Below are 21,013 nucleotides of genomic sequence, written 5' to 3' on the forward strand. Positions count from 1 at the left end.
ACAGACAGAGTCCTAAATCTGACGTGGAGTCTTGAGGAGGCTGGATTTCCGCTAGAGGACTCCATTGTTATATATGTATAGATAGATAGATAGATATCAAAAAATATTTATAGTAAGGACAACCTTGGAATTATAAATGAACTAAGTCTGTATGAGTGCTCAATGAATCTGCTCATTTAGTAAATAATCTAGTTAATTTTAATTTAATAATTTTGCTAAAGCTTTCTTCGATCTAATTTTCTCGAGCTAATATTAAATTTTATAAATTTGTTACACCTTTGATATATAGAGTTTTTCATTTATAGAATTTCACTCATTTTACATATATGCAAACCTAATATTTATGACTCATCTATAGCTAACACAGTACCTTCACAGAAACTAGTGCTTAGTGTGCGATGTGATTCACAATTTCTTAGTTCAACTTTAAATTGAAACTCTTGACAATGTATTATGGATCTATGTATATTTGGGTCTGTGTTAAAGGCTCATTACCCTTTTGTCGTTTTGGAGTCTTCAAATGTTGACTAAATGGGATAATCATGGACATTTGCCTTTCTTTCACATGTTTAAGCTGCTCTCTGCTATAGATTTGCCCAAAACTCCTGTTTGAGTAAGCCAAGAGTTTAGTTGGCTATTGGCCACACTTGTTCATAATGTTACTCTACTAAGATGATAATTATCAAAGCACATTCAGAATGACTGAGCTAGAGCTCACATTTCTGTATGATTAATTTGTTGAGCTACTCATTTCCTTAGCTGGTTGCTGCATTTAATTTACATATACTTCTGAGAAATCCATCTCTGCTGCATCCCAAGTCCATTGACAAGATGGAGAGAGTGACTTCTCTGATGGGGACTCATTTTTTCATTGCAGCTCTAATGACTGCTTGGATAGTAACTAGAAAACCCATTCCCAAGTCCCAACAAAAACAAAGCGAGGGATGATTTCCTATTTCTACGAGAGAAGCACTCTCTTCTTCAAACATAGCCATCTTGAAGTTTCAGCTATCATTGGAATAGTAAGGATTTCCTCTGCTTTAATTTTAACTTGAAGCAAGAAATGCAAAAAAATCACTGATTGTGATTATATTTTCTGTTTAAAGTCATTCACCTAGATGAAAACATGGATCAGGAATAGATGATAATTCCAGAAGCTTATGAGGTGATTTGAGATTTTTATAAAGCTATTTTTAGTCATTTTTGTGTTTAACACGTTGCATGTTGTGGTGAATCTAATATCTTATTTGCAGATTTTAATGATGAAGTGATATATGATTATGCCATTGCTCATCCAAGAGGTTCATTGAACCTTCTTTTCACATTTTTTTATTTAATTGTTTCATGTCATTAGAAGATATATGAGCCGTGAACGGTCTGTCGTGCAACATCTATATCCAATCTGAATATAGGTTTGTCTGTATAAGCCAAGTTAGTCATAGCATCTTAGCACATCATTTTTTTTTTAATACCTCGCGTCTCCTATTGTGCTTGTTATTCTTCCAACTCTCTCAGCATTTCAGTACATCAACCAGCATACTAGGTATAACTTTGCAAGCTTCATGGCGGGCAGAGATGCCTCAATGTCCATGAAATTCTTAGCGATGATGTTCACCTGAGTCATTTTGGTGGAATTTATAGGGTTTTGCAGGGATTAAACAGTGATTGAACAATAACTTAGATGATGTTTTTTTTTTAGTTGAGTCAGGAATCGGTAATGTAAAATACTGCGGATGGTTATTGAGGTGTGAGGAACTTGCTACTTAGGTGTGGATTATGGAGGAGTTTAAAGAAATCGCTAGCTGAGGGGATTACAAATTTGTGGAGAAAGTGGATGGATTCGAAACATAGAAGTGGAGACTGACGACTCCTCCGTCTTGGTTGCTGCTTTGAATTCAAATGAAGTATCATATGGCTTCAGTTGGTTGAGGTGCGTTATCACTATACTTCACGGAAATGTAACCATACCATACAACGCATTGCCTTTGCTCGAAGATCGCTAGATTTTTCGGATAGGTACAGAGTTTGGCTTTGAGCAGCTACCTAGTTTTCTTGTTTCAATTATAATAAGTACCTTCTACCGTTAACCGTTGGCTGGCTTTCTTCTTTTATGAAATGACTTCTCTCCAGGGATAGTGTTTCATTTAAAACTAGTCCTCTTAAGATACGATACTTTCTTGATATGATACTTTTGAAGATATGATTTTGAAGTACTTGATATGATACTTTTGAAGATAAGTTAAGTGCTAGATGTTCACAATGGATATAATGGAGTGTATTTTAAGTACTTGAAATGTTACTTTTTTGATAAGTATAGCGCTACATGCACACAATGGGTGAAAAATGACGCTTGAAAATTTAGTTGTGGAAAAATGATACTTGAGAGTTGGAGTATGTATATAGTTGATGAATAGTGAAGAGAGATGATAAAAAGGAAGAAAGAGGTGATGAAAAGGAAGAGAGATGATAAAAAGGAAGAAAGAGAAGATGAAAAGGAAGAGAGATATGAAAAGGAAGAAAGAGATGATAAAAAGAAAGAGAGAGAAAATAGAGAAAGTGAGTATGGAGTGTTGGAATGTATGAAGTGTTGATGAATAGTGTATATTGTGAGATTTAATCATCCAATTAAATTGTGCCACGTAGGATAAAGGAGGAGAGAGAATAATTTTGAAGTGCTTGATAGCATCACTGTGGATAGTGTTTCAATTAAAACTAGTAAAAATAAGTACTTTTAGATCAAATCGTTGTTTCCCACAATAGAATTTCAGGAACAATAGCAGTTGGACACAAACACAGATTTATTTAACAAGACCTTAAGAGGGCCTTTTCACACAACAATAAAAAGATGAGAGACATTCGAAACTCTCATATAACCAGTTCATGAAAACATTTAGAAATACTTAAAAAAACATAAATTAGAACCATAAAACACCAGGACATCCTGAAAGGATTTAGAAACCACCACGCAGACGCAGGACAAGGTGAAGAGTCGACTCCTTCTGAATGTTGTAATCAGCCAGGGTCCTTCCATCTTCCAGCTGCTTCCCTGCAAAAATCAACCTCTGCTGGTCAGGTGGAATACCCTCCTTATCCTGAATCTTAGCCTTGACATTATCAATGGTGTCACTGCTTTCCACTTCAAGGGTGATGGTCTTTCCAGTCAATGTCTTCACGAAAATCTGCATACCACCACGCAGACGAAGCACCAGATGCAGTGTTGACTCCTTCTGGATGTTGTAATCCGCCAAGGTGCGTCCATCCTCCAGCTGCTTGCCGGCAAAGATAAGCCTCTGCTGGTCTGGTGGTATGCCCTCCTTATCCTGGATTTTTGCTTTCACGTTATCAATGGTGTCGGAGCTCTCCACCTCCAGCGTGATAGTCTTGCCGGTGAGGGTCTTAACAAAGATCTGCATGCCACCACGGAGACGGAGCACAAGATGGAGGGTGGACTCCTTCTGGATATTGTAGTCGGCAAGGGTGCGGCCGTCCTCAAGCTGCTTTCCGGCGAAGATCAAACGCTGCTGATCCGGAGGGATACCTTCCTTGTCCTGGATCTTGGCCTTCACGTTGTCAATGGTGTCGGAGCTCTCAACCTCGAGGATAATCGTCTTGCCGGTGAGAGTCTTGACGAAGATCTGCATACCACCACGGAGGCGGAGCACAAGATGGAGGGTGGACTCCTTCTGGATGTTGTAGTCAGCGAGGGTACGGCCATCCTCAAGCTGCTTTCCGGCGAAGATCAGACGCTGCTGATCTGGAGGAATTCCTTCCTTGTCCTGGATCTTAGCCTTAACGTTGTCTATGGTGTCTGAACTCTCGACCTCGAGAGTGATGGTCTTTCCGGTTAGAGTCTTAACAAAGATCTGCATCTGATAACACAAAACAAAAACGATTCAACATAATACAATCGACAAAATCATCGAACATATCCACATCTACCATACACTTTCACAATCAAATAACCGGTACAAACATTAATCAAAAAATAACTTGATCCAGATCCAGATTCCTCTCATAAAAACTCAGATCTATATCTAAATCAATCAAAAGTTTTCTTAGACAAAAAAAGTGATTCAGATCTAAACTGTTTGGGCTTCCGAGAAAGAAAACTACAGAATAGAAGAAAGAAACATGAACAGAAACTGACCTTGAGAGAGTTTCAGAAGTTTTCTTTCGCGCACGATAGGAGAGAGATCTGAGCAATGTAGAAGAGATGTATCTCGTTTCTTTATTTATAGTAAATAAGATAGCCCACTTGTTCAAGGAAACGGTGGTGCCGTGACGAGGCTAACGAATGATTTTGTGACGCGTGTCTAATCTTAGGTGTATTTCTTCGTAGAAATAGGGAAGTTAGTTGGCCAGTCTTTTTCGGATACGGTATTCACGACCCCCTTTTAATGACGTTAAATCACAGTTCTGATTTGACGGAGTAGGTGGCCGTTTCCCTCGCAGCAACTTGACCGAGCAAGCAAACCATTTTGAAAAAGACCCACACATTTGACGGGGCCGTTACGTTGGGGTGGGACTGCGTTGCTTGTACGCGAAAGAGAAGCTTATCGTCGTTTTCGCTGGATTCAATGAATGGGCCAAAGTTTCATCGCTGGGGCCCATTGAATATATTTTATGCAAGTGGGCTTTGTCTCTTCTCTTTGTTATTTTTTGCTTTTTTAAAGTTGAAAGGGCCAACGCTAAATCATCTAGAGTTGTGACCACAAAAAACAAAAATCAAAAATCAAAAAGGGATTTTTAATTGCTTTGCCAAATAAAAAAAAGCATCCCCCATTTGAGTGTTTTATTTCTTGGAAGGTCACCTTCGCATCTTGTAGTTATCCCCTCTGAACTGGTCTAGTCTTTGAATGGATGTTATTTTCTAGACAAGCATTCCAAATTCATCTACTAGGTATTTGAAGATTCTAACGTTATATTTGGTTAGTCGTGGATCGAGAATATGAATAAAAATAGGAACATAAATGAAAATGAGAATTCCAAAGATTTGGATGTTTGGTTGGTGAAATAATTATGACAGGAACAATGTATTCCAAATACAATGTTTGGTGATATGAGAATTCGTTGAGGAATACGATAGCATAAGCGTTATAAGGCTGTGACAAATACTTGTATCTATGTTGAATTATCCTTGATGACAAAACTAAAGGAGTGGAAACCAATGTTCACAAACCATGGTGGAGAATCAAGAACAGGGTTGAAGGGGAAAAAACAGTAATTCATCCAACAATAGAGAACATTGAGTCAAAGATTCGAAGTTGCTTTGTCTGGCTTGGTTGCACTTGCATGATAGAGCAAAGCCCACAAGTGTGTCACAAACTCCCCACCCTTGGCTAGGTGTTCTGCATGGGCTGTCTCATCATCTGATGTTGCAACAAGCAATATCTTCTTTGTCCAAACTTCAGCCAATGCTTCCCATCTCCTCCACTCCTGTTCAAATGATTCTATCAAATGCTTCCCAAGCAAAGCACCCTTTCTCATTATAGTCTCTCCCTGCCCACCACGAGCAGCTAATCTCATCATTCCTCGATACCTACTTGACAAGGATTTGCGTCCTCTGAGAATATCTCTTGCTTCACAAACTACCTGGTCAAAAACAAATTCTGTAGAATAAGCATGATTAGGTATCAATCTTGGACAAAATGCCACCAAATAGGCACGGTACTTGGATAAGCTAGTTGCTACAAGGAAATCCGCCTCCCTTCCTATTCTCCAGTCTGATTTTAATGATTCTATCTCGCAAAGACTGGTGGCTATATGCCATACCAAGATATCATGAACAAGTGAGAAATCTGAACCTCCATGTTGCCCCAAGGAGCTCATGAATCCGTCTGATACTTTGCAGCGAGACAGTGCCAGAGAACGTAAAATGTGCCTCTTCACTTCATCAGGCAATTTGATACGATCACTTTCTATCTGACCTTTCCGAGGAATATCAATGAAAGCAGCAGTGAAAAAATTATACATGAAGTTGTTAGGATCATGATCAAAAGATTCAAGAAGAGAGTACTGGCCAAGCATTCGTTCCCACGGCTTTGACAGTCGTCTGTTGCAGATGTATTTTATCACTCTTTCGATGAATTTGTTGTTTTGCCATTTAGGATTCTGAACATAATCACAGACTAACATCACTTTTGTCCAATCTGAAAATAAAATGAAAACAAGCTCCACAGTTTGGATGAAACTGATCACCACTATCACTGTAAAGGTCACAAGAATATCAATAGTCTGACCAAAAACAGTAGGAAGGCTCAAGTATCCATCAGGTGGTTGATAGCTTTTAAGGTTGGATATTACGATCAATGAAGCGGCGATCAGAATGATAATCTCAAAAGTCTTGTAATATGGCAGACCCCTACGAAAGATAGTAGGATATTTTGTGTAGAAAAAATCATGAAGAAATGCAAGTTCTACCTCAATTACTCTGAAAGGTCTTTCATAATCAGTACGAATACCAGAAAGCAACCCGAATCGAATGAGTCGATATGACTTCTCTTCTGAGTACTCAGGCAAGTCGTATCCAGCAAATCTGCAGCAGAGAAGCTTGAACAATGCAAAAGACAGGCAAATGTCTTTGAGCAGCTCTGCCGGGTCTCTCTGAGCATTATCACGATGGAAAAGACTGCCTTGGCACTGCCAGATCTTGCTGATTGTAACAACTTTATCAGTAATCTCAAGGCGCTTTTCATATCGCGGTGGAACCACCGTTACCCTTTCCGTGTCTTCTCCTCGCACAAGATAATTGTATCTTGCCATGGAAATATCATTTTCTGCAACATGACTACTTAACTCGTGCTCATACTTCATGAAATCTGCAATCACTTTCGTATTTTTTGCCAAACCATACCTTTTGCTTGCTGACATAAAAGTCTGAGCTCTCTCCCAACACTTGATCCCAATGAGAAGCAAAAAGAGACATAGTGGCAGCTTCAACATTTCATTCTTATACATCGCAAGCAACCAGATCACTGAAAACAACCCAAGTAGAATATCCAAATTATATATCTTTCCAGACTCATTATCATCAATATTGTACGCAGACATAGAATCAGCTCCTCCAAGCATAATGAACAACAATGCTCCCCATAAAGGAAATAATCCATTTCTGAAAGAAACTGATAGCATCATATCCGTCGTGTACGATATCAGATATGTAGAGAGAACATAGGCTATCCACAAACACAATTGCAACTTCCAGTTGTGACATCTACGCCTAAATGAACCGAATAAAACAAGAAAAGCTTGCAAGAGTGGAGCTAACAGCACATAAGTTTCGATTTTAGCTAGTTCAACCACATCAGCCCCACCACGAAGGCGAGGAATGTAACGAATAACACCACCATAAATTCCGTAGTCGGCCAATGTACGGCAGTCTTCAAGTTGCTTACCAAGATAGACTAGCCTCATCTCCCATGGTGGGATTCTTTCCTCTTCATAAATCATTAACTTCACATCGCCAATGAAGTTATTAATCCTAGCCTCAACCGTGAATTTTTTTCCAGTGAGAGAATGGATGGTGATCTTCATTCCTTCACAGAGATGGAGCAAAAGATGAAGAACGGAAGTTGATGACCATGCTAAGCAGCTCTCAATGCAGATATTTATGGACCTTAATCTTATGCATGTGTTTTGTCCACTGAACATCTTATGATATGACAAATAATGGAAAGAGATATTTTTGACACTTAAGAAACGTATAAACAATAAACCTCGTTTTACCCATTGACATGTCGGGATGGTTTTGTCGTTTGCTCCGTTCTCTTCAGTAATTGTTGATTCGTAGGTACATATTCAAGGAACAGCGTTGTCTTGTTATGATTCCCTGACTAAGCAAAAAAGAGAGAAGTTTATTGGTGGTGTCAAATGCTACAGATAGTGAATAATTATTTTCTGGTGCTAATCCGGTATTTAATTTTAATTAAAATGTTATTTTGCTAAAAAACTCCCTTTAGATGCATCATATGGTGGGAAAGGTGCACGCTTCAACATCAATCATATAATAGTGCAATATAACTCACGCAACAGAACTAAGACAGCATTCCATGTACAGAGATTCAAATGTTAGAGAGCTTATTAGTCTTGAGAAGAATACAGCTGAACACGACGTGGCCAAACTTGGCCACACACATCTTTCTTGTTATAACGTCGATCCCAAGACCATGGAACATCTGTAGAAAAAGCAAAGCCGTTAGATAAATGGAATTAGTAAATCCGCAGCATTGCGAGAGCACAATTCACAACCTTCAGAAGAGTATCGTTGAGGCGGGAGCTCGTAAGGCACAGGCAATACAGTAACTTCAGATGCAGACTGCGAAGACTTGCTTCCTTGCCAATTCAGAGTCACTAGTTTGGCTTTCTGAACATCATCATTTTCCTTCGATCCAATTTGTTTCTGAAATTTTACACAGTAACCAGAGTTCTTATCTTTCCTGAATATTAGATATTGAAGGAAACAGGGTACAGCCAATACCTTTGAATATTCATTTGTACAAGAAAAAACGTGTCCATTGCTTTGGATTACAGATGGCAAAAACAACACCCCAAGCTGGAAAATATTACGCAAGAATATGAGAAAAGGAAAGCGTAAAGAATATGAAGTGTCAATGGTTAGAAGGAGACAAAATTTGGAAGAATGAATCTAATTTGATCCCATAAAAGTAAGCTCGAAAATATAGAATTCCTGAAGTGCATGAATATGTCGGTCTGTCATCTGAAACAAGCGATTCCTTCCAGTGAGATGGAACGTTATCAATTTAGTTGATTTAAACTATGGATTTACATACCTCATATGAACGAATCATCAACTGAGAGTTGCTTTTTTGGAGAGCTCCCCATGCGGCTTTGCTGAGATTAGCTGAGGTTAGGAGGAACCAGCTGTTGGGGAAAAAAAAACACAAAATCAGCACTAAAACAACATAGTGGGTTGGGGTGCCTGCTGTAGGAATATTACATCTTACACTGTTGCACCAGCAGAAATAGGCATATTATCAATGGTAAACACTGACTCAATAGAAAATGGTGCAACACTTACGCAAGTTCTTGACCACTATAACGTGTGTATGTCTTTATATGAGGCATTGCGCGACTGAAATATTGCAAGCATAAAGTTAATATGAGGGAAGAAGAAGAAACTCTCGATAAGTCAAATGAAAAATAAGAATTTTGAATAAATTCATCATTCTTAAATCTACTAAAGAAATAAAAGAATTAAAACAACAACAATAAATCCAAAATTGAATTTAACATTACGTGCTCACGCCCATCTTTTTTTATAGGAAATGATAGCCACATTGACAGGTTGGTTTTTATACTCAAAGCATATCCATCCAAAAGAAGAAAACAATATTGCTACATTACATACAACAGCAAAAACTAAACAAACCTTTTTCAGTGACTTTGTGTAGCAAAGTAAATTAACAATTCGAACAGGTAAAAACTACTAATATACCAGCGGCCGGCATGGCTTGCCTTCCATTTTGCCCAATACTTCTTCAAAAATTCTTTCTCCACATTTTTTAGGGGGCTTGGAACTGCATTCCCCGCTGCATAACCCTGGGGACGAATAAAAGAAAAAAAAAATCCAAGACTTAAATGATTCAGAAAATTAACAAACGAGGGAAAACACAAGCACAGGACGCACCCCAATACTTGGACCAGCGATGGCTATTGTCAAAACTCTAGAAAGGTTATATACTCATGAACTTATTGCAAATATTTTTTTGCATCATCCTACTATTTGAGGTTGACTAAGGTTATCATTTACAGTTGCTACTATATTGTTTATACATTATACATCACACCCAATAAGGATCAACTGTTTTGAAATATAAATCAACCAAATATTCCGCGAAAGGCGGTGTTTGAACCATGGAAAGGATTTGGAAGATAATCACAACATTCTGAGTGACGAAGAGGGTGTGATAAAAAAAAATGTTTGCATAAATGCAATTACCTCTAAAGAGCATCTGACATCCTCTACTGTAGGCCATACAATCAGTGGCTCTCCCAGACCAAGAGGTTTTTTATCTTCAGTAATTCCTGATGACATTGAGGATGCCAGCTCAGCCATCCACTTCTCATCCAGTGAACCAAGTGAGGAGAACTGAGAGAGCACAAGTATACAGCGTGAATTAAGTCAAACACCCTCAAGATGAGCAATATTCACACCATATTCCTTTTTCATAAAAAAAAAAAAAAAAAAACCCATATAGATAACCACCTCCTTCCATAATTATTCCAGATGTTTCTGAAATTCAATACAAAGTTCCAAACTAAGACACATTGCAGGCCACAAATTTGCTTACTCTTGCATTGGGAGATAAATAATGTTAACTGCATATCAAATTCAACATACTTTCCTATTAAGAGACCTCTTAAGTCTCAACTCTTAAGTGACCTAGGCTGCTAAGGTGAATTTTACCATAATCGCCACGTCACATGGTACAATCAGTCATTCATTAAGCAAGCATATGATATGAAAAATGTATCAATTGAAAAAGAATCAAGTAACACGATAATATCCAAATCACACAAAAAGACATAAATTGCATAGGAACGAGGCTGAATACAGCCTTCAATTAGAAGGATCAATCACTGAGGGCACTGTTAACATCCAACTCCCCTCATTGAGAGATATAAACCAAGAAGCAGTCAACTCATACCTGATAAACAAATGGAGCATTCTGGAACTCTTTGTTGAAAATACACTCCTGGAGAATAGTCCGTAGCTTCATGTGTCCCCATTTTCTGACATTGGTACCTGTGTGATAACCAGGGACAGACGCAACTAATCTGACCTGCGAATTATAGGAAGTCCCCTCAAAGTAGTAAGATAGGCAGAAAATTTTACTCTCCCTAAGATCAAATAGATTATTAGGGAAAAAAAAGCAAAAAGAAAAAGTGAGATAACATTTCAGACAGAAATCCAAAATATGGAAGGGACAAGAAGTATACCACTGCATCACTGTAATCAAACTTCTTGAAAAAAGATGGATTTATATTGAAGCTTCCAATCATTGGTAGTTTAACAGTGAATGCAGGCCACTGTAAAAAGTAAAATTCAGGAAAATCGATAAAAATAAATTAGCACTATTATGCTGCCAAACTGATTTCAATAGAAAGCAGGACACAATAAACATCTGTTTCCATGCCAAATTTCATTCAAAAATAAAAATATACACAATAATCTCATCTTGATAAGTACACATATTTTTCACTAGTATTCTTTTGGAAAATTACTTGAAATTCAGTATACTGCAGGGAAGCCTGCATGCTACCACTACAACATGATACCAATAAAAAAAACCCGTGGATCCGGTGAGGCCAATAAGTATTATCATGATTACAATTGTTATATGAAGCACAGCACATGCATAGATAAACTAGAGCAAGAGACTGACGTAAGAGAATGCACACAGGAAAAACAAAAGATTATGGGAAAAGAAGGAAAAACCTATCCAGACAGAATAAAAGTGCATCAAGAATTAAATTGCCTTCTCAGACTTCTTTCACATATTCGCTAATGTGTTAGTACCTTCAGTGCACTGAGATAATCAGTCAAGTCATTTTCAAATTCACATATTTTGCTTGGATTGTTTTCATCCTTCCACGGGAAATCTTGCATCCACAGACCTTGGCTTTTGTTGTTCCAGTCAACATATATTAAGTTTGCAGTATGCACAATAATTCTCACACCTCGAGGATAGACCAGAATCATGGCCTTTGAATGGTGTGTACCATATGAAATGGGCAATGGGGGCTTGTGGACAATCCAATTTGCAGGCGTCTTTCTCTAGCATATGACCAAAGTTAACAATGTCAAACCAAAATCACGCCTAAAAGCAACAACGGAACTCAGGAAAAAGCTAAAGACAAGGTAAACCTTCATATGCTCCAGTGTACCATCACCTTCGCCATGTATGACCATCACATGAGGTATTTTTGCAAGTGTTGGACATGCTGGGCCAGAAAAGAGGGAGATGGGAAAGCTTTAGAATCAAGAGGCTCCAAATAGAACAGTTCTAATCACATTGCGCAAATAAATTCATGAGCAAGAAACATTATATATGGCACAGTAAAGACAATTCTCGAATCTCCATAAAACCAGATTGATAGTCCAAGTAATGCAAAGTGTGACTGGTAATTGTAATGGAAGCATGAAAAAAAAAACCTAAAGTGGAAAATAGCACCAATAACGTCTGCAATTAATCCCAAGACCTGTTCTATTAGGTAATAGGAACCAGTGAAGCCCAACAAAACTGCGCATGAGAAATATGCCGAAAACAAAAATCCAGAAGTGGGATCCATAGAATAAATGATCATGAATTACACTCTTCAAAAGCGATCTAAACAGACTTATGATGCAAAACTAATCAGTTCTTTTCCTTTGCACCCAAAAAAAGCAATATCAAATATTGAAGACAGATTTTAGCCGAAGTGCATCTACCGATCTACATTCCATATTCATCTATAAAGCAAGCCAGAAATCTGACAAGAAGCACTTTCCTCTTTTATAGCAACCAGCATCAAAAAATTTGAGTTTCTTAATGACTGAAAATAATTAAAAAAGTCCTCTAAGCAAACGAAGACAAAAACAGAGCCTAGCATAACTTACCAGGTATTAACCAATCAATATCCACCATGTAATTAGAAAGGATCGCTACAAGGATATCTCCCTACAAAAGAAACAAATAATCAAGCAACTTTTTTTTATTATCCAGGAATTTAGCCAGCAGTTGAAAATACTCACAGGCCAAAAAATTCAAATTTAGAAACTCAATATTGAAAGCAGTACAGCTACCTGAATCACGTCCTCAATAGAAACACAAGAGGTATTTGCCCATGCCGGTAGCCCTTGCACTTGTAAAAGTCGAAATGTGTGAGGCAACTTATCACAAGATACATGAAAATGGCGCATTGCCTCTTCACTATTTCCTGCTATATTGTTCTGCTGTCCATTATACACATATCAAACTGAAGTCCGAATCCAATAAATGAAATTATGAATCATAAACTAATAACCTGGGAGTTCCTGGAAGATATAGCTTTATCCTCCCGTCTTTGCCGCAACTTCTTCGGAGTAAGCTCCTCTCTTTGATCAGTTGAACTAAAAGCCCTTTTCTGCGCATTTTTATCACCAACAGCTAATGATGCAACATACTTGAAGAAGTGATGGCCAGGGATCAACTCTATAATATCACCACTACGAATCAACAAATTCTCTCCAGAGCTCAGCTTCTTCCTCTCATTCCCTGATAATACCACAACCGGATTGATGCCTTCCTAAAAAATTCAGTAAACAGTAAACACAGCTACTCCGAAAACTAAGTATTTGAATTGAGAGAACAAGGGAGATACACAGACCACGGTCAAATTCGCAGAGCCGTCGGTGGAGGCGATGAGAGAGAGGTGCTTCCGGCTGATCCGCTTGTCTGTTACAGAGATATTGGTGCGACCAATGTTGTTTGTGCCCGGCGAGAGTGGAAGCTTCGCTGATGAGGTGTCTTCCTCGAGATTTTGATTGAGATGAACCAAATAGCCAACCTTTCATAAGAGTGCAGATAAAAGTATATATTCTCAAAATTTATTAGTTTTATGAAGAAGAGAAGAAGGGAATTTGTGAACGTACCTGCAAGTGAGCAGCCATTGATGCGGATTTTGTGCTGCATGAGACGGAGAGTGCTTTGTTTGCAAAGAGAGGCCGGGTTTAGGAAGAGGGAGTTTCAGTAAAAAACGCACCGCTTTAGCCCCGAATGGAATAAAGCCCAGTTGGGCCAGAATAGAATAGGCCCAAAAGACCCAACTAGGTGTGCTCTTAAAAAGTTAAAATAAAATTCTTGTTACCAAAGCCCAGTTCAGGTCGGATCGGCTTGGGCCCCAAAAGTGGCATTCATAACCCATACGGCCATACAGATTATAGACCATAAAGCGGTCGGTCACAAATATGGGAGCACTCTTTCATATAAACATCAAAGTACTTTTCACATGCGCTATCGTTTTTCAATCATAGATGCATGCAGTAAATTCCACAACAAATGCTCATTTCTCAATCATAGATGCATGCTGTAAATTCCACAACAAATGCGTGGTCCCAATGCCCATGTGAGAATTTTTCATAATATAATAAGTTACTTACTAAAAAAAAATGAATATAGTAAGTTATTGGAGTAATAAACTACATCCACAGACCACAATCATCTTATAAAACCTACCCATGAAGCTTCACATTCCGAGGTTTGTAAATTAATAATTTGGCAACTCTCAATATCCATCACAGTACTATTAAATTCTCCCGCAGCTCACCTATTTAGTACAGTTCAGGTTAACTCACGTATATCAGAAGATTTTGACTGAAAAAATGTGTTATCGGTATATAAAAGGGTATGAAAGAGCCCCCATCATTATTCACTATCTTCTGCGCTTGGATTCTTTACGCATTTCCGCCAGGTAATTCTCCAAGTTGGACTTCTCCCATAAACGTCTCCCAACAAGATCTTCCTTTGTTGATTCATCTATCCCAACAACACAAAGCAATGATTAATAATTTATACAAGTATGAGAGTTTTGCAGTCCTAAAGTATGTCCAATGCGGTAAAGAATCAAACTCCGAGATTAAGTACCAGGTTTCAACATCCTTGAGCAGTAGGGAGAATTACTGTTGTTACATTATATAAATAGTACCTCGCACTTGGAAAATGTTGGAATACCAAATGGCCGAAAAAAGATAGATAGGATATATGCAACCAATAAAATTTTGGTAGCAGAGCAAATGCCTAGCATATACTGCCCAATGCCTTGATTTAACCTCAGATAAAGTCCCCTCTCAATAAACAAGGAAATTCAGGTGGTCTAAAATAGAAGAGATTAAAAAAAAAAGGATGGGGGAAATAGGAGGAATATAAATAATTACCAATGTTTCTCCATGCGTCAAGAGGCACTCTAAGGGAACTTTGTGTCAGGTAAGAAGCATCTTCCCAAGAATATGGAGCTTTTTTGATCTTGTACCTCAGGAACCAACTCCCATTCCACAATAACAGCTACATTGACAGAAAATAAATTAGTTATTGCCGTTAGTTGAACTTATGTATAGATTCTAAGCCAAGCATCATTCACAAACAACAACAGAAGAACATTTAAATTGGTTAACTATTAGCATCACTTATATTGTTGATTAATTCTTATCTAAAATTATGGCTGTGCAATCCTTTAGAAGAAAAAAAAAACAGAAAAAATTTGTAGCTGTACTTAGCCAACAAGGTGGGTTTCAAACCTTGCTAATTGTGTAAGGGAGAAGTACAAACTGGACACCAATAAGGTACCAAATGGAGGGTCTTTCAGCACCCTTTATATCCAGAACAAGTTCTTTGCTGAGATCTTCCTCCATGTTTCTACAAAAAAAGAAAATATTGATCATTTTGTAGACTTTGGTAGCAGAATGTAATGATTGAAGGAAAAAAAGATAACAAGAAACATTTGACGATAACATTACATATTTACAAGTTGATCAACATTTACATTTGATGTAACAAAATTTCATTTCTATTGTCTATCTCATGTAGAAAAAAAATCAGAATAAGTGTGTACTTGTCCATCTGCTTGTGACCTTTCTTCTTACTTGCAATGCCACCACTGCGCTCAAGTTCCAATGCTCGCAGTTTGTTTCTGTAGGCAGGAGTTTTCTTTACGGTTTCCACAGCCTGTCACAAAAGAAGAGATATAAAAATATAAAAAAATAAAAAGCACCATGCATCTATTACAATTTACAACTTTGAAAGGGATGAAAAGAAAACAATGTAAGGAAAGCTACAATTGAAATATTCTAGATGACATCCTTATCCAACTTCAGACCTTAAACATTAATTAAAAGACATACTGGTAAATTCTCACAGCACTATAATTCAATTTCTTACGTAACATTGTAACTACAGAAGCACCAATAACTTGCAACAAATAGAAGCAATATTACTTGGCCCATATCAGAGTGTTAAAATAAACTGTTGATCCAGAATTTACTGTACTGCCGTTTTTATGAATTAAGGAGAACTTGTTATATCATTGTACCTGATTATACCTAGTATGCTGGTTAAGATACTGAAAAGCTGAGAGAATCAAAAGAAGTCCAACAAGGACGGCACGAGGGTCCTACAAAATAAGAGCACGAAAGATAGGTGTTAAAAAATGATGTGCTGCTAAAAACTTCATCTATATAGAAGGACAATTCAAACAAGAAAAATACTAAATCTCACCGTCTTGTGTCCATAATACGCATGATAGTAGCGAGCTGTATTGTAGAATACCTACAAGATAAGGTAAAATTGTAAGTTAAGCAGATGCTCAGATGGAGTTTTAAAAAATCTGATATTCATTGATTTAAAGATCCAAGAAAATTTCAGGTATGAGTTACTCTCTAATCAGACTTTTTCTCAAAGTGCACACCATACATGAGAGAGGGGAGAGATGCACACTTGCACAACATGAACTCAAGTATTGAGATTACATATGGCACTTCCAGCTCAGATTTCCACTCCAAAAACATAAAAATTTTCGGAATCATCTCATACCACTTCAAGCTTAGATTTCCACACTCAAAAACAAAAAAGTTGTTTGGAAGCCCCTTATAGACAACCAGGTGAACCCCAACATCTTAGGGGTATTAGTGATTCATCATATCAAGAAGTCACAAGGAAGTTCAGCATATTTCTTAAGCAAAATTCATCGGAGAAGTTCAAAGAAAGCCCAAGTGTTATACACAGAAAGCAATAGAAAGTCCCAATAGTACGAACTGGTGTAATAATTACTAGAAAAATCTCAGAAATTATATTTTCTTTAATTTAAAAAAGAAGAAGAGTAATCTCATAAAAATGTTGATGCAATTAAGGTCATCAGCAACCTAAGAGAATTCACTAGATAAGAAATAGTTCTTGGAGTTTTGGAAGTTTGGAAAAAATTAACCAATTCAAGTAGAGTGGTCTTCCACTCAAAACATGAGCAAACTTTTATGAATTCACCCCACCTATAGTTGCTCAGAATGGTTTCAAATCTGTCAAACTTATGCAAGCCAATTCTGTAAGCTAGTCTTAAAATGTTCAAGCACCACGGGAGCAGGCACGGAGCAAGGCAGTGTCAGAAATGCAAAATTCAAAAACAGGAAACTAATAAATTATGACTGGTAAGATGCTGTGCCTTCAATATAAAGCCTACCAAGACATACATATTTTCAGATTGATAAACGAGATTCATATTCTGTATGACAGACAATTCATACATCTTCCAATGGCATAACACAAACAAAAATATGAATAGAAAGTTCAACAAACCTCCTCTGGATGTGCAATTGCATAATCATACTGCTCTCGCGAGGCTTCATCTTTCAAAATCTACAAACAACATATCCAATTTACCACAACGCAACATAGTAAAACATAAACAGAACTAAAAATAGCTTTATAGGAATCTCAATCACCTCATAAGCATTAGCGATTTTCACAAAAAGCTTCTTCGAATCCGGATCAGGATTTTTATCCGGGTGACTGACCACAAACAGAAAATAGAATCACAATCAGTAAAGCAATTGCAGCTCTTGTTCAAGTTAAATATGGTAATGCGTAATCGAACACACTTACTATTTCAACGAAAGTTTGTAGTACGATTTCTTGATCTCCGAGGCATTAGCATTTTGAGAAACCCTAAGGGATGCAAAGTATTGATAAATCCGCTAAACTAATATTGGAAAATAAACTTGATGGCAAATTTGGAAGATAGCTTACCCGAGTAGATCATAGCAATCATCTTCGTCGCAGTAGATGGCAAGTGACGGAGAGATGAGGAGGAAGATCGTTAGAGCTAAAACAACTGCGCAACACCGAATCGCCGCCGGTGCCATCGCTACCTGTCTCCTCCTCAGCTCCAGAGAATAACCCAACTGTCGAGATGGCTTTGTTGACTTGGCCCACTTGGGAGTTGGGAGAGCCCGAGAGGAAAGTGCTTGTGCAGAGTTACGAAAGTATCCCTCGCTGAAGTTGGAATCGTTGTCGACCGACCCGACCCACCTATTAATAAATAGATCAGTTGGTCATTTCATGGGCCCAAAATATCTTTTAAGTCCAGCCCAATTCATAAGCGAGTTAGATATGGGCTGGGCTCTTAGGTTTTTTGGTGCCACTGTGTTAAGAGTCCGCCCAAGCCGACACTTAACTAATGGGCCTAAAAGACACCTTGGCCTATTTGAAAAGGAACAGTGGAACACTAGTAATGTTAAAGACCAATTGCGTACTTAAACTGGCTCCCAGTAACGCAACTGCAAAAACGGCAATGATGGCCTGTTGCACATTGGGCCTGCCGGACCTCCGCCTCACGCTGAGCTCGGCTAATTGTGAAGCTAAACAGTACGAATCCGAGTCCGAGTCACAGTCCCGGAAGCTCAAAGGGAGCGCCCAATTGAAACGGTGGTCTCGAACCCGTTCTATTCGGTCGGGCCGCAAATTGGATCGCCTTGGCCACCGGGAGGCGACAGTGGAAGCGAAACATCCGCTTCAGTCCAGAGAGAGCGCGTCTAACATTGAATTTACTTCTGCTGCTGTCTCGCCAACGGACGGCGACGATGAAGATCTGGAGAAGATGGAGGGCAAGTCGATATACATGGTTTCTGACGGAACTGGATGGACCGTGGAGCACTCAGTCAACGCCGCGCTAGGGCAGTTCGAGCACTGCTTGGTGGATCGTAATTGTGCAGTAAATACCCATTTATTCTCCGGGGTGAGCATATTTTCACTATCGTTTATCTACTAGTTTGTGTTGTGTGTTAATATTTAGCTGTGTAGTAGAGTAGATAATGAACTTCTTTTGTGGTGCTAATAAGTTCAATTTGCTTTCGAATATGGGACCTAATTCACTTTTGAATTGGCTAAATCATTGATTTTATCACACATTCCAAAGTTAAGAAATTTGGATTAAAGTTAGCTATTTGAAGTTAATTGTGTTCAATCACGTAATAAATTGGTATAGATGGCTTATGCGAGTAGGAGCAATAAGTCAATGGCTCGGAAAACTTAAGTTGTGGCTAGTTGTGATAAGATAACAAATTAAAGCATAACTAACTGCCTAGAAGGGTAGACATAACAAAAGGCTCTTTCTTTGGTTGCATTTAGAATGTGGAAGATGGTGTTCTATGAGTCACAGTTTTGTTTTGTGAACTTGCAATGGAATGAATAATTTTATCTACGACATGGCAATATTCCTTGAACTGTTGCTTGAATACATTCAAACTATTAGGCTATTGCATCTACTATGTTAAAGTAATAATTTGCAATGTTTGCACTTTGAAGATTGATGATGTAGAGCGGTTAATGGAAATTGTAAAGCAAGCCGCCAAAGAAGGTGCAATGCTAGTATACACTTTGGCTGATCCATTCATGGCCGAGTCTGCCAGACATGCCTGCAGGTTATGGGGTTTAGAGTCTACTGACATACTTGGGCCAATCACTGAGGCCATTGCTTCTCATCTAGGTGTCTCGCCATCAGGTCTACCCCGTGGTGCTCCAGGCAGGAATTTCCCCCTTTCAGACGAATATTTTCAACGAATTGAGGCAATTGAATTCACCATCAAGCAAGATGATGGAGCGTTACCTCAAAACTTGGATAAGGCTGACATCATTCTTACTGGTGTCTCACGAACTGGAAAGACACCGTTATCAATTTACTTGGCGCAAAAAGGATATAAAGTGGCAAATGTCCCAATTGTAATGGGTGTGGGTTTGCCATGTAGCCTCTTCGATGCAGACCCCAAAAAAGTTTTTGCATTGACAATAAATCCTGTAGTCTTACAAACAATTAGAAGAGCGCGAGCTAAAACTTTGGGCTTTAGTGAATGGATGATGAGTAATTATTCGAAGATGGATCATGTGAAAGAGGAGTTAGAATTTGCTGCCAGAATTTTTGCTCAAAATCCTATTTGGCCTGTTATTGGTAAGGCACCTTCATTATGCAATATTTCTTAATTTGCCTTCGTTTTATATCATGTTTTGATGGCTCACTGGTTTGAGATGAGTACAAAAATTATTGGCTAGTCTAGACTTGGACTAACAACTAGGAGACAGTAAACAAATGTATTCACAATTAAAGTCTTTTTGGATTGGGTGTCTCTTATGATTGAATCTTGGCCAACCTTTTTCTTGTGTTTGATTCACAGAGGTGACAGGTAAAGCAATTGAAGAAACTGCTGCAGTTATATTGAGGCTTTACCATGACCGGAAACATAAGTGTTCGATGCCACGGATCTCCAAACTGTATTGAGATGAAGGAATGTGCGAGGATCCCATGCTCATCTTAAACGGTATAGAACCCCTTTCATAGTGTTCTTGTGATTGTATAGGTCGAATGATACGAAGAATATAGCGTAATGGAATTGACTCTTATAATTGTTTATAATGATTGGCCACATACTGTGCACTTTTTTTTTATATTAGCCTGGTCCTTAAGTAGTTAAATATAAACCTGGACCATCTTCTTGTTGTATCAAGGCTTTCTTTTGTTTAATTCAAGAAATGCATTAGTTACTCGAGGAAGATCAATAATTTAAACAAGAGAGATGACGTGAGCAGCTACGAAATAGAGATGTTGATATGAATTCCATCAAAGTAGCAGAGGTTCCATGTGAATCCATTTGAAGTATCTAACATCTTTAGGTTAGGCATTTTGTAACTTTTTAAGTGAACTGTAGATTATTCTGGTCTTTAAAGATGCAATGAATGGAGCTGTAAACATGAGCAGTTGCAGATAAGCTCTGAATGTTGGATTGAAGACCGTCGCAATTTAGAGTAATGGAAATTTCATGTGGATGAAGCCACTTTAAACTTTAAAGTTGTTGAGTCGAAGTGTTTCTTGAAATTTTTAGGTTGGGTGATTCATTGTGTCAGCTATTCTTTTCCTCCTTCCTTTATTCTTTATTCATCTATAGCAAGTCCTAATGAAGCTTTCACTATTCCCTCTTAGGACATAAATCTTTCTTTCA

At 38.1% G+C, this 21,013-nt stretch overlaps 5 protein-coding genes across 8 annotated transcripts; 1 reads left to right on the top strand and 4 right to left on the bottom strand.

The window, feature by feature from the left end:
• Positions 1–2,729: 2,729 nt before the first annotated feature.
• Positions 2,730–4,308, bottom strand: LOC120006214 (polyubiquitin-like). Its single transcript, XM_038856169.1, has 2 exons — positions 4,148–4,308; positions 2,730–3,869 (listed from the first exon to the last, which is right to left on the bottom strand). The coding sequence occupies exon 2, from the start codon at positions 3,867–3,869 to the stop codon at positions 2,952–2,954; it is 918 nt and encodes a 305-aa protein (XP_038712097.1). The 5' UTR covers positions 4,148–4,308; the 3' UTR covers positions 2,730–2,951.
• Positions 4,309–5,250: 942 nt separating this feature from the next.
• LOC120005465 lies at positions 5,251–7,650 on the bottom strand. The gene has a single exon (XM_038855101.1). The coding sequence runs from the start codon at positions 7,648–7,650 to the stop codon at positions 5,251–5,253; it is 2,400 nt and encodes a 799-aa protein (XP_038711029.1).
• A 318-nt stretch (positions 7,651–7,968) lies between these two features.
• Positions 7,969–13,750, bottom strand: LOC120006213 (tyrosyl-DNA phosphodiesterase 1). Of its 4 annotated transcripts, none has more exons than XM_038856165.1 (16): positions 13,634–13,750; positions 13,369–13,548; positions 13,027–13,283; positions 12,806–12,952; positions 12,620–12,680; positions 11,888–11,964; positions 11,540–11,797; positions 10,960–11,049; positions 10,668–10,802; positions 9,959–10,108; positions 9,455–9,558; positions 9,038–9,091; positions 8,790–8,880; positions 8,477–8,551; positions 8,248–8,398; positions 7,969–8,174 (listed from the first exon to the last, which is right to left on the bottom strand). In XM_038856165.1, the coding sequence occupies exons 1-16, from the start codon at positions 13,671–13,673 to the stop codon at positions 8,080–8,082; spliced, it is 1,965 nt and encodes a 654-aa protein (XP_038712093.1). In that variant the 5' UTR covers positions 13,674–13,750; the 3' UTR covers positions 7,969–8,079. The 4 variants fall into 4 exon arrangements, with proteins under 4 accessions (XP_038712093.1, XP_038712092.1, XP_038712094.1 ...); XM_038856164.1 differs by having other exon boundaries at positions 12,806–12,955; XM_038856166.1 differs by having other exon boundaries at positions 12,806–12,955; positions 13,027–13,287.
• A 340-nt stretch (positions 13,751–14,090) lies between these two features.
• On the bottom strand, positions 14,091–17,988 carry LOC120006215 (dnaJ protein ERDJ7-like). Its single transcript, XM_038856170.1, has 10 exons — positions 17,772–17,988; positions 17,628–17,690; positions 17,468–17,534; positions 17,322–17,381; positions 16,251–16,301; positions 16,066–16,146; positions 15,589–15,701; positions 15,275–15,392; positions 14,915–15,041; positions 14,091–14,516 (listed from the first exon to the last, which is right to left on the bottom strand). Exons 1-10 carry the CDS (start codon positions 17,885–17,887, stop codon positions 14,413–14,415), a joined length of 900 nt encoding a protein of 299 aa, XP_038712098.1. The 5' UTR covers positions 17,888–17,988; the 3' UTR covers positions 14,091–14,412.
• A 305-nt stretch (positions 17,989–18,293) lies between these two features.
• LOC120004904 (probable pyruvate, phosphate dikinase regulatory protein, chloroplastic) lies at positions 18,294–20,521 on the top strand. Its single transcript, XM_038854248.1, has 3 exons — positions 18,294–18,759; positions 19,329–19,968; positions 20,192–20,521. Exons 1-3 carry the CDS (start codon positions 18,316–18,318, stop codon positions 20,293–20,295), a joined length of 1,188 nt encoding a protein of 395 aa, XP_038710176.1. The 5' UTR covers positions 18,294–18,315; the 3' UTR covers positions 20,296–20,521.
• Positions 20,522–21,013: the final 492 nt, after the last annotated feature.

This window comes from Tripterygium wilfordii, chromosome 9 (genome assembly GCF_013401445.1).
Source record: "Tripterygium wilfordii isolate XIE 37 chromosome 9, ASM1340144v1, whole genome shotgun sequence".
Classification (NCBI taxonomy): domain Eukaryota; kingdom Viridiplantae; phylum Streptophyta; class Magnoliopsida; order Celastrales; family Celastraceae; genus Tripterygium; species Tripterygium wilfordii.

Bases quoted from the DNA above. Each gene is read 5' to 3' on its own strand.
- LOC120004904 (XM_038854248.1), top strand. From the start codon at position 18,316: ATGATGGCCTGTTGCACATTGGGCCTGCCGGACCTCCGCCTCACGCTG. The intron at 18,760-19,328 runs GTGAGCATATTT...TGCACTTTGAAG, and splicing joins ATACCCATTTATTCTCCGGG to ATTGATGATGTAGAGCGGTT. The intron at 19,969-20,191 runs GTAAGGCACCTT...TTTGATTCACAG, and splicing joins TCCTATTTGGCCTGTTATTG to AGGTGACAGGTAAAGCAATT.
- LOC120005465 (XM_038855101.1), bottom strand. From the start codon at position 7,650: ATGTTCAGTGGACAAAACACATGCATAAGATTAAGGTCCATAAATATC.
- LOC120006215 (XM_038856170.1), bottom strand. From the start codon at position 17,887: ATGGCACCGGCGGCGATTCGGTGTTGCGCAGTTGTTTTAGCTCTAACG. The intron at 17,382-17,467 runs GTGATTGAGATT...TGTTGTTTGTAG, and splicing joins AAATCGCTAATGCTTATGAG to ATTTTGAAAGATGAAGCCTC. The intron at 15,042-15,274 runs GTTTGAAACCCA...CTGTCAATGTAG, and splicing joins TCCCTTACACAATTAGCAAG to CTGTTATTGTGGAATGGGAG.
- LOC120006213 (XM_038856164.1), bottom strand. From the start codon at position 13,673: ATGCAGCACAAAATCCGCATCAATGGCTGCTCACTTGCAG. The intron at 11,965-12,619 runs GTAAGTTATGCT...TTTCTGGCCCAG, and splicing joins TATTGATTGGTTAATACCTG to CATGTCCAACACTTGCAAAA. The intron at 10,803-10,959 runs GTATACTTCTTG...TATAATTCGCAG, and splicing joins TTGATTACAGTGATGCAGTG to GTCAGATTAGTTGCGTCTGT.
- LOC120006214 (XM_038856169.1), bottom strand. From the start codon at position 3,869: ATGCAGATCTTTGTTAAGACTCTAACCGGAAAGACCATCACTCTCGAG.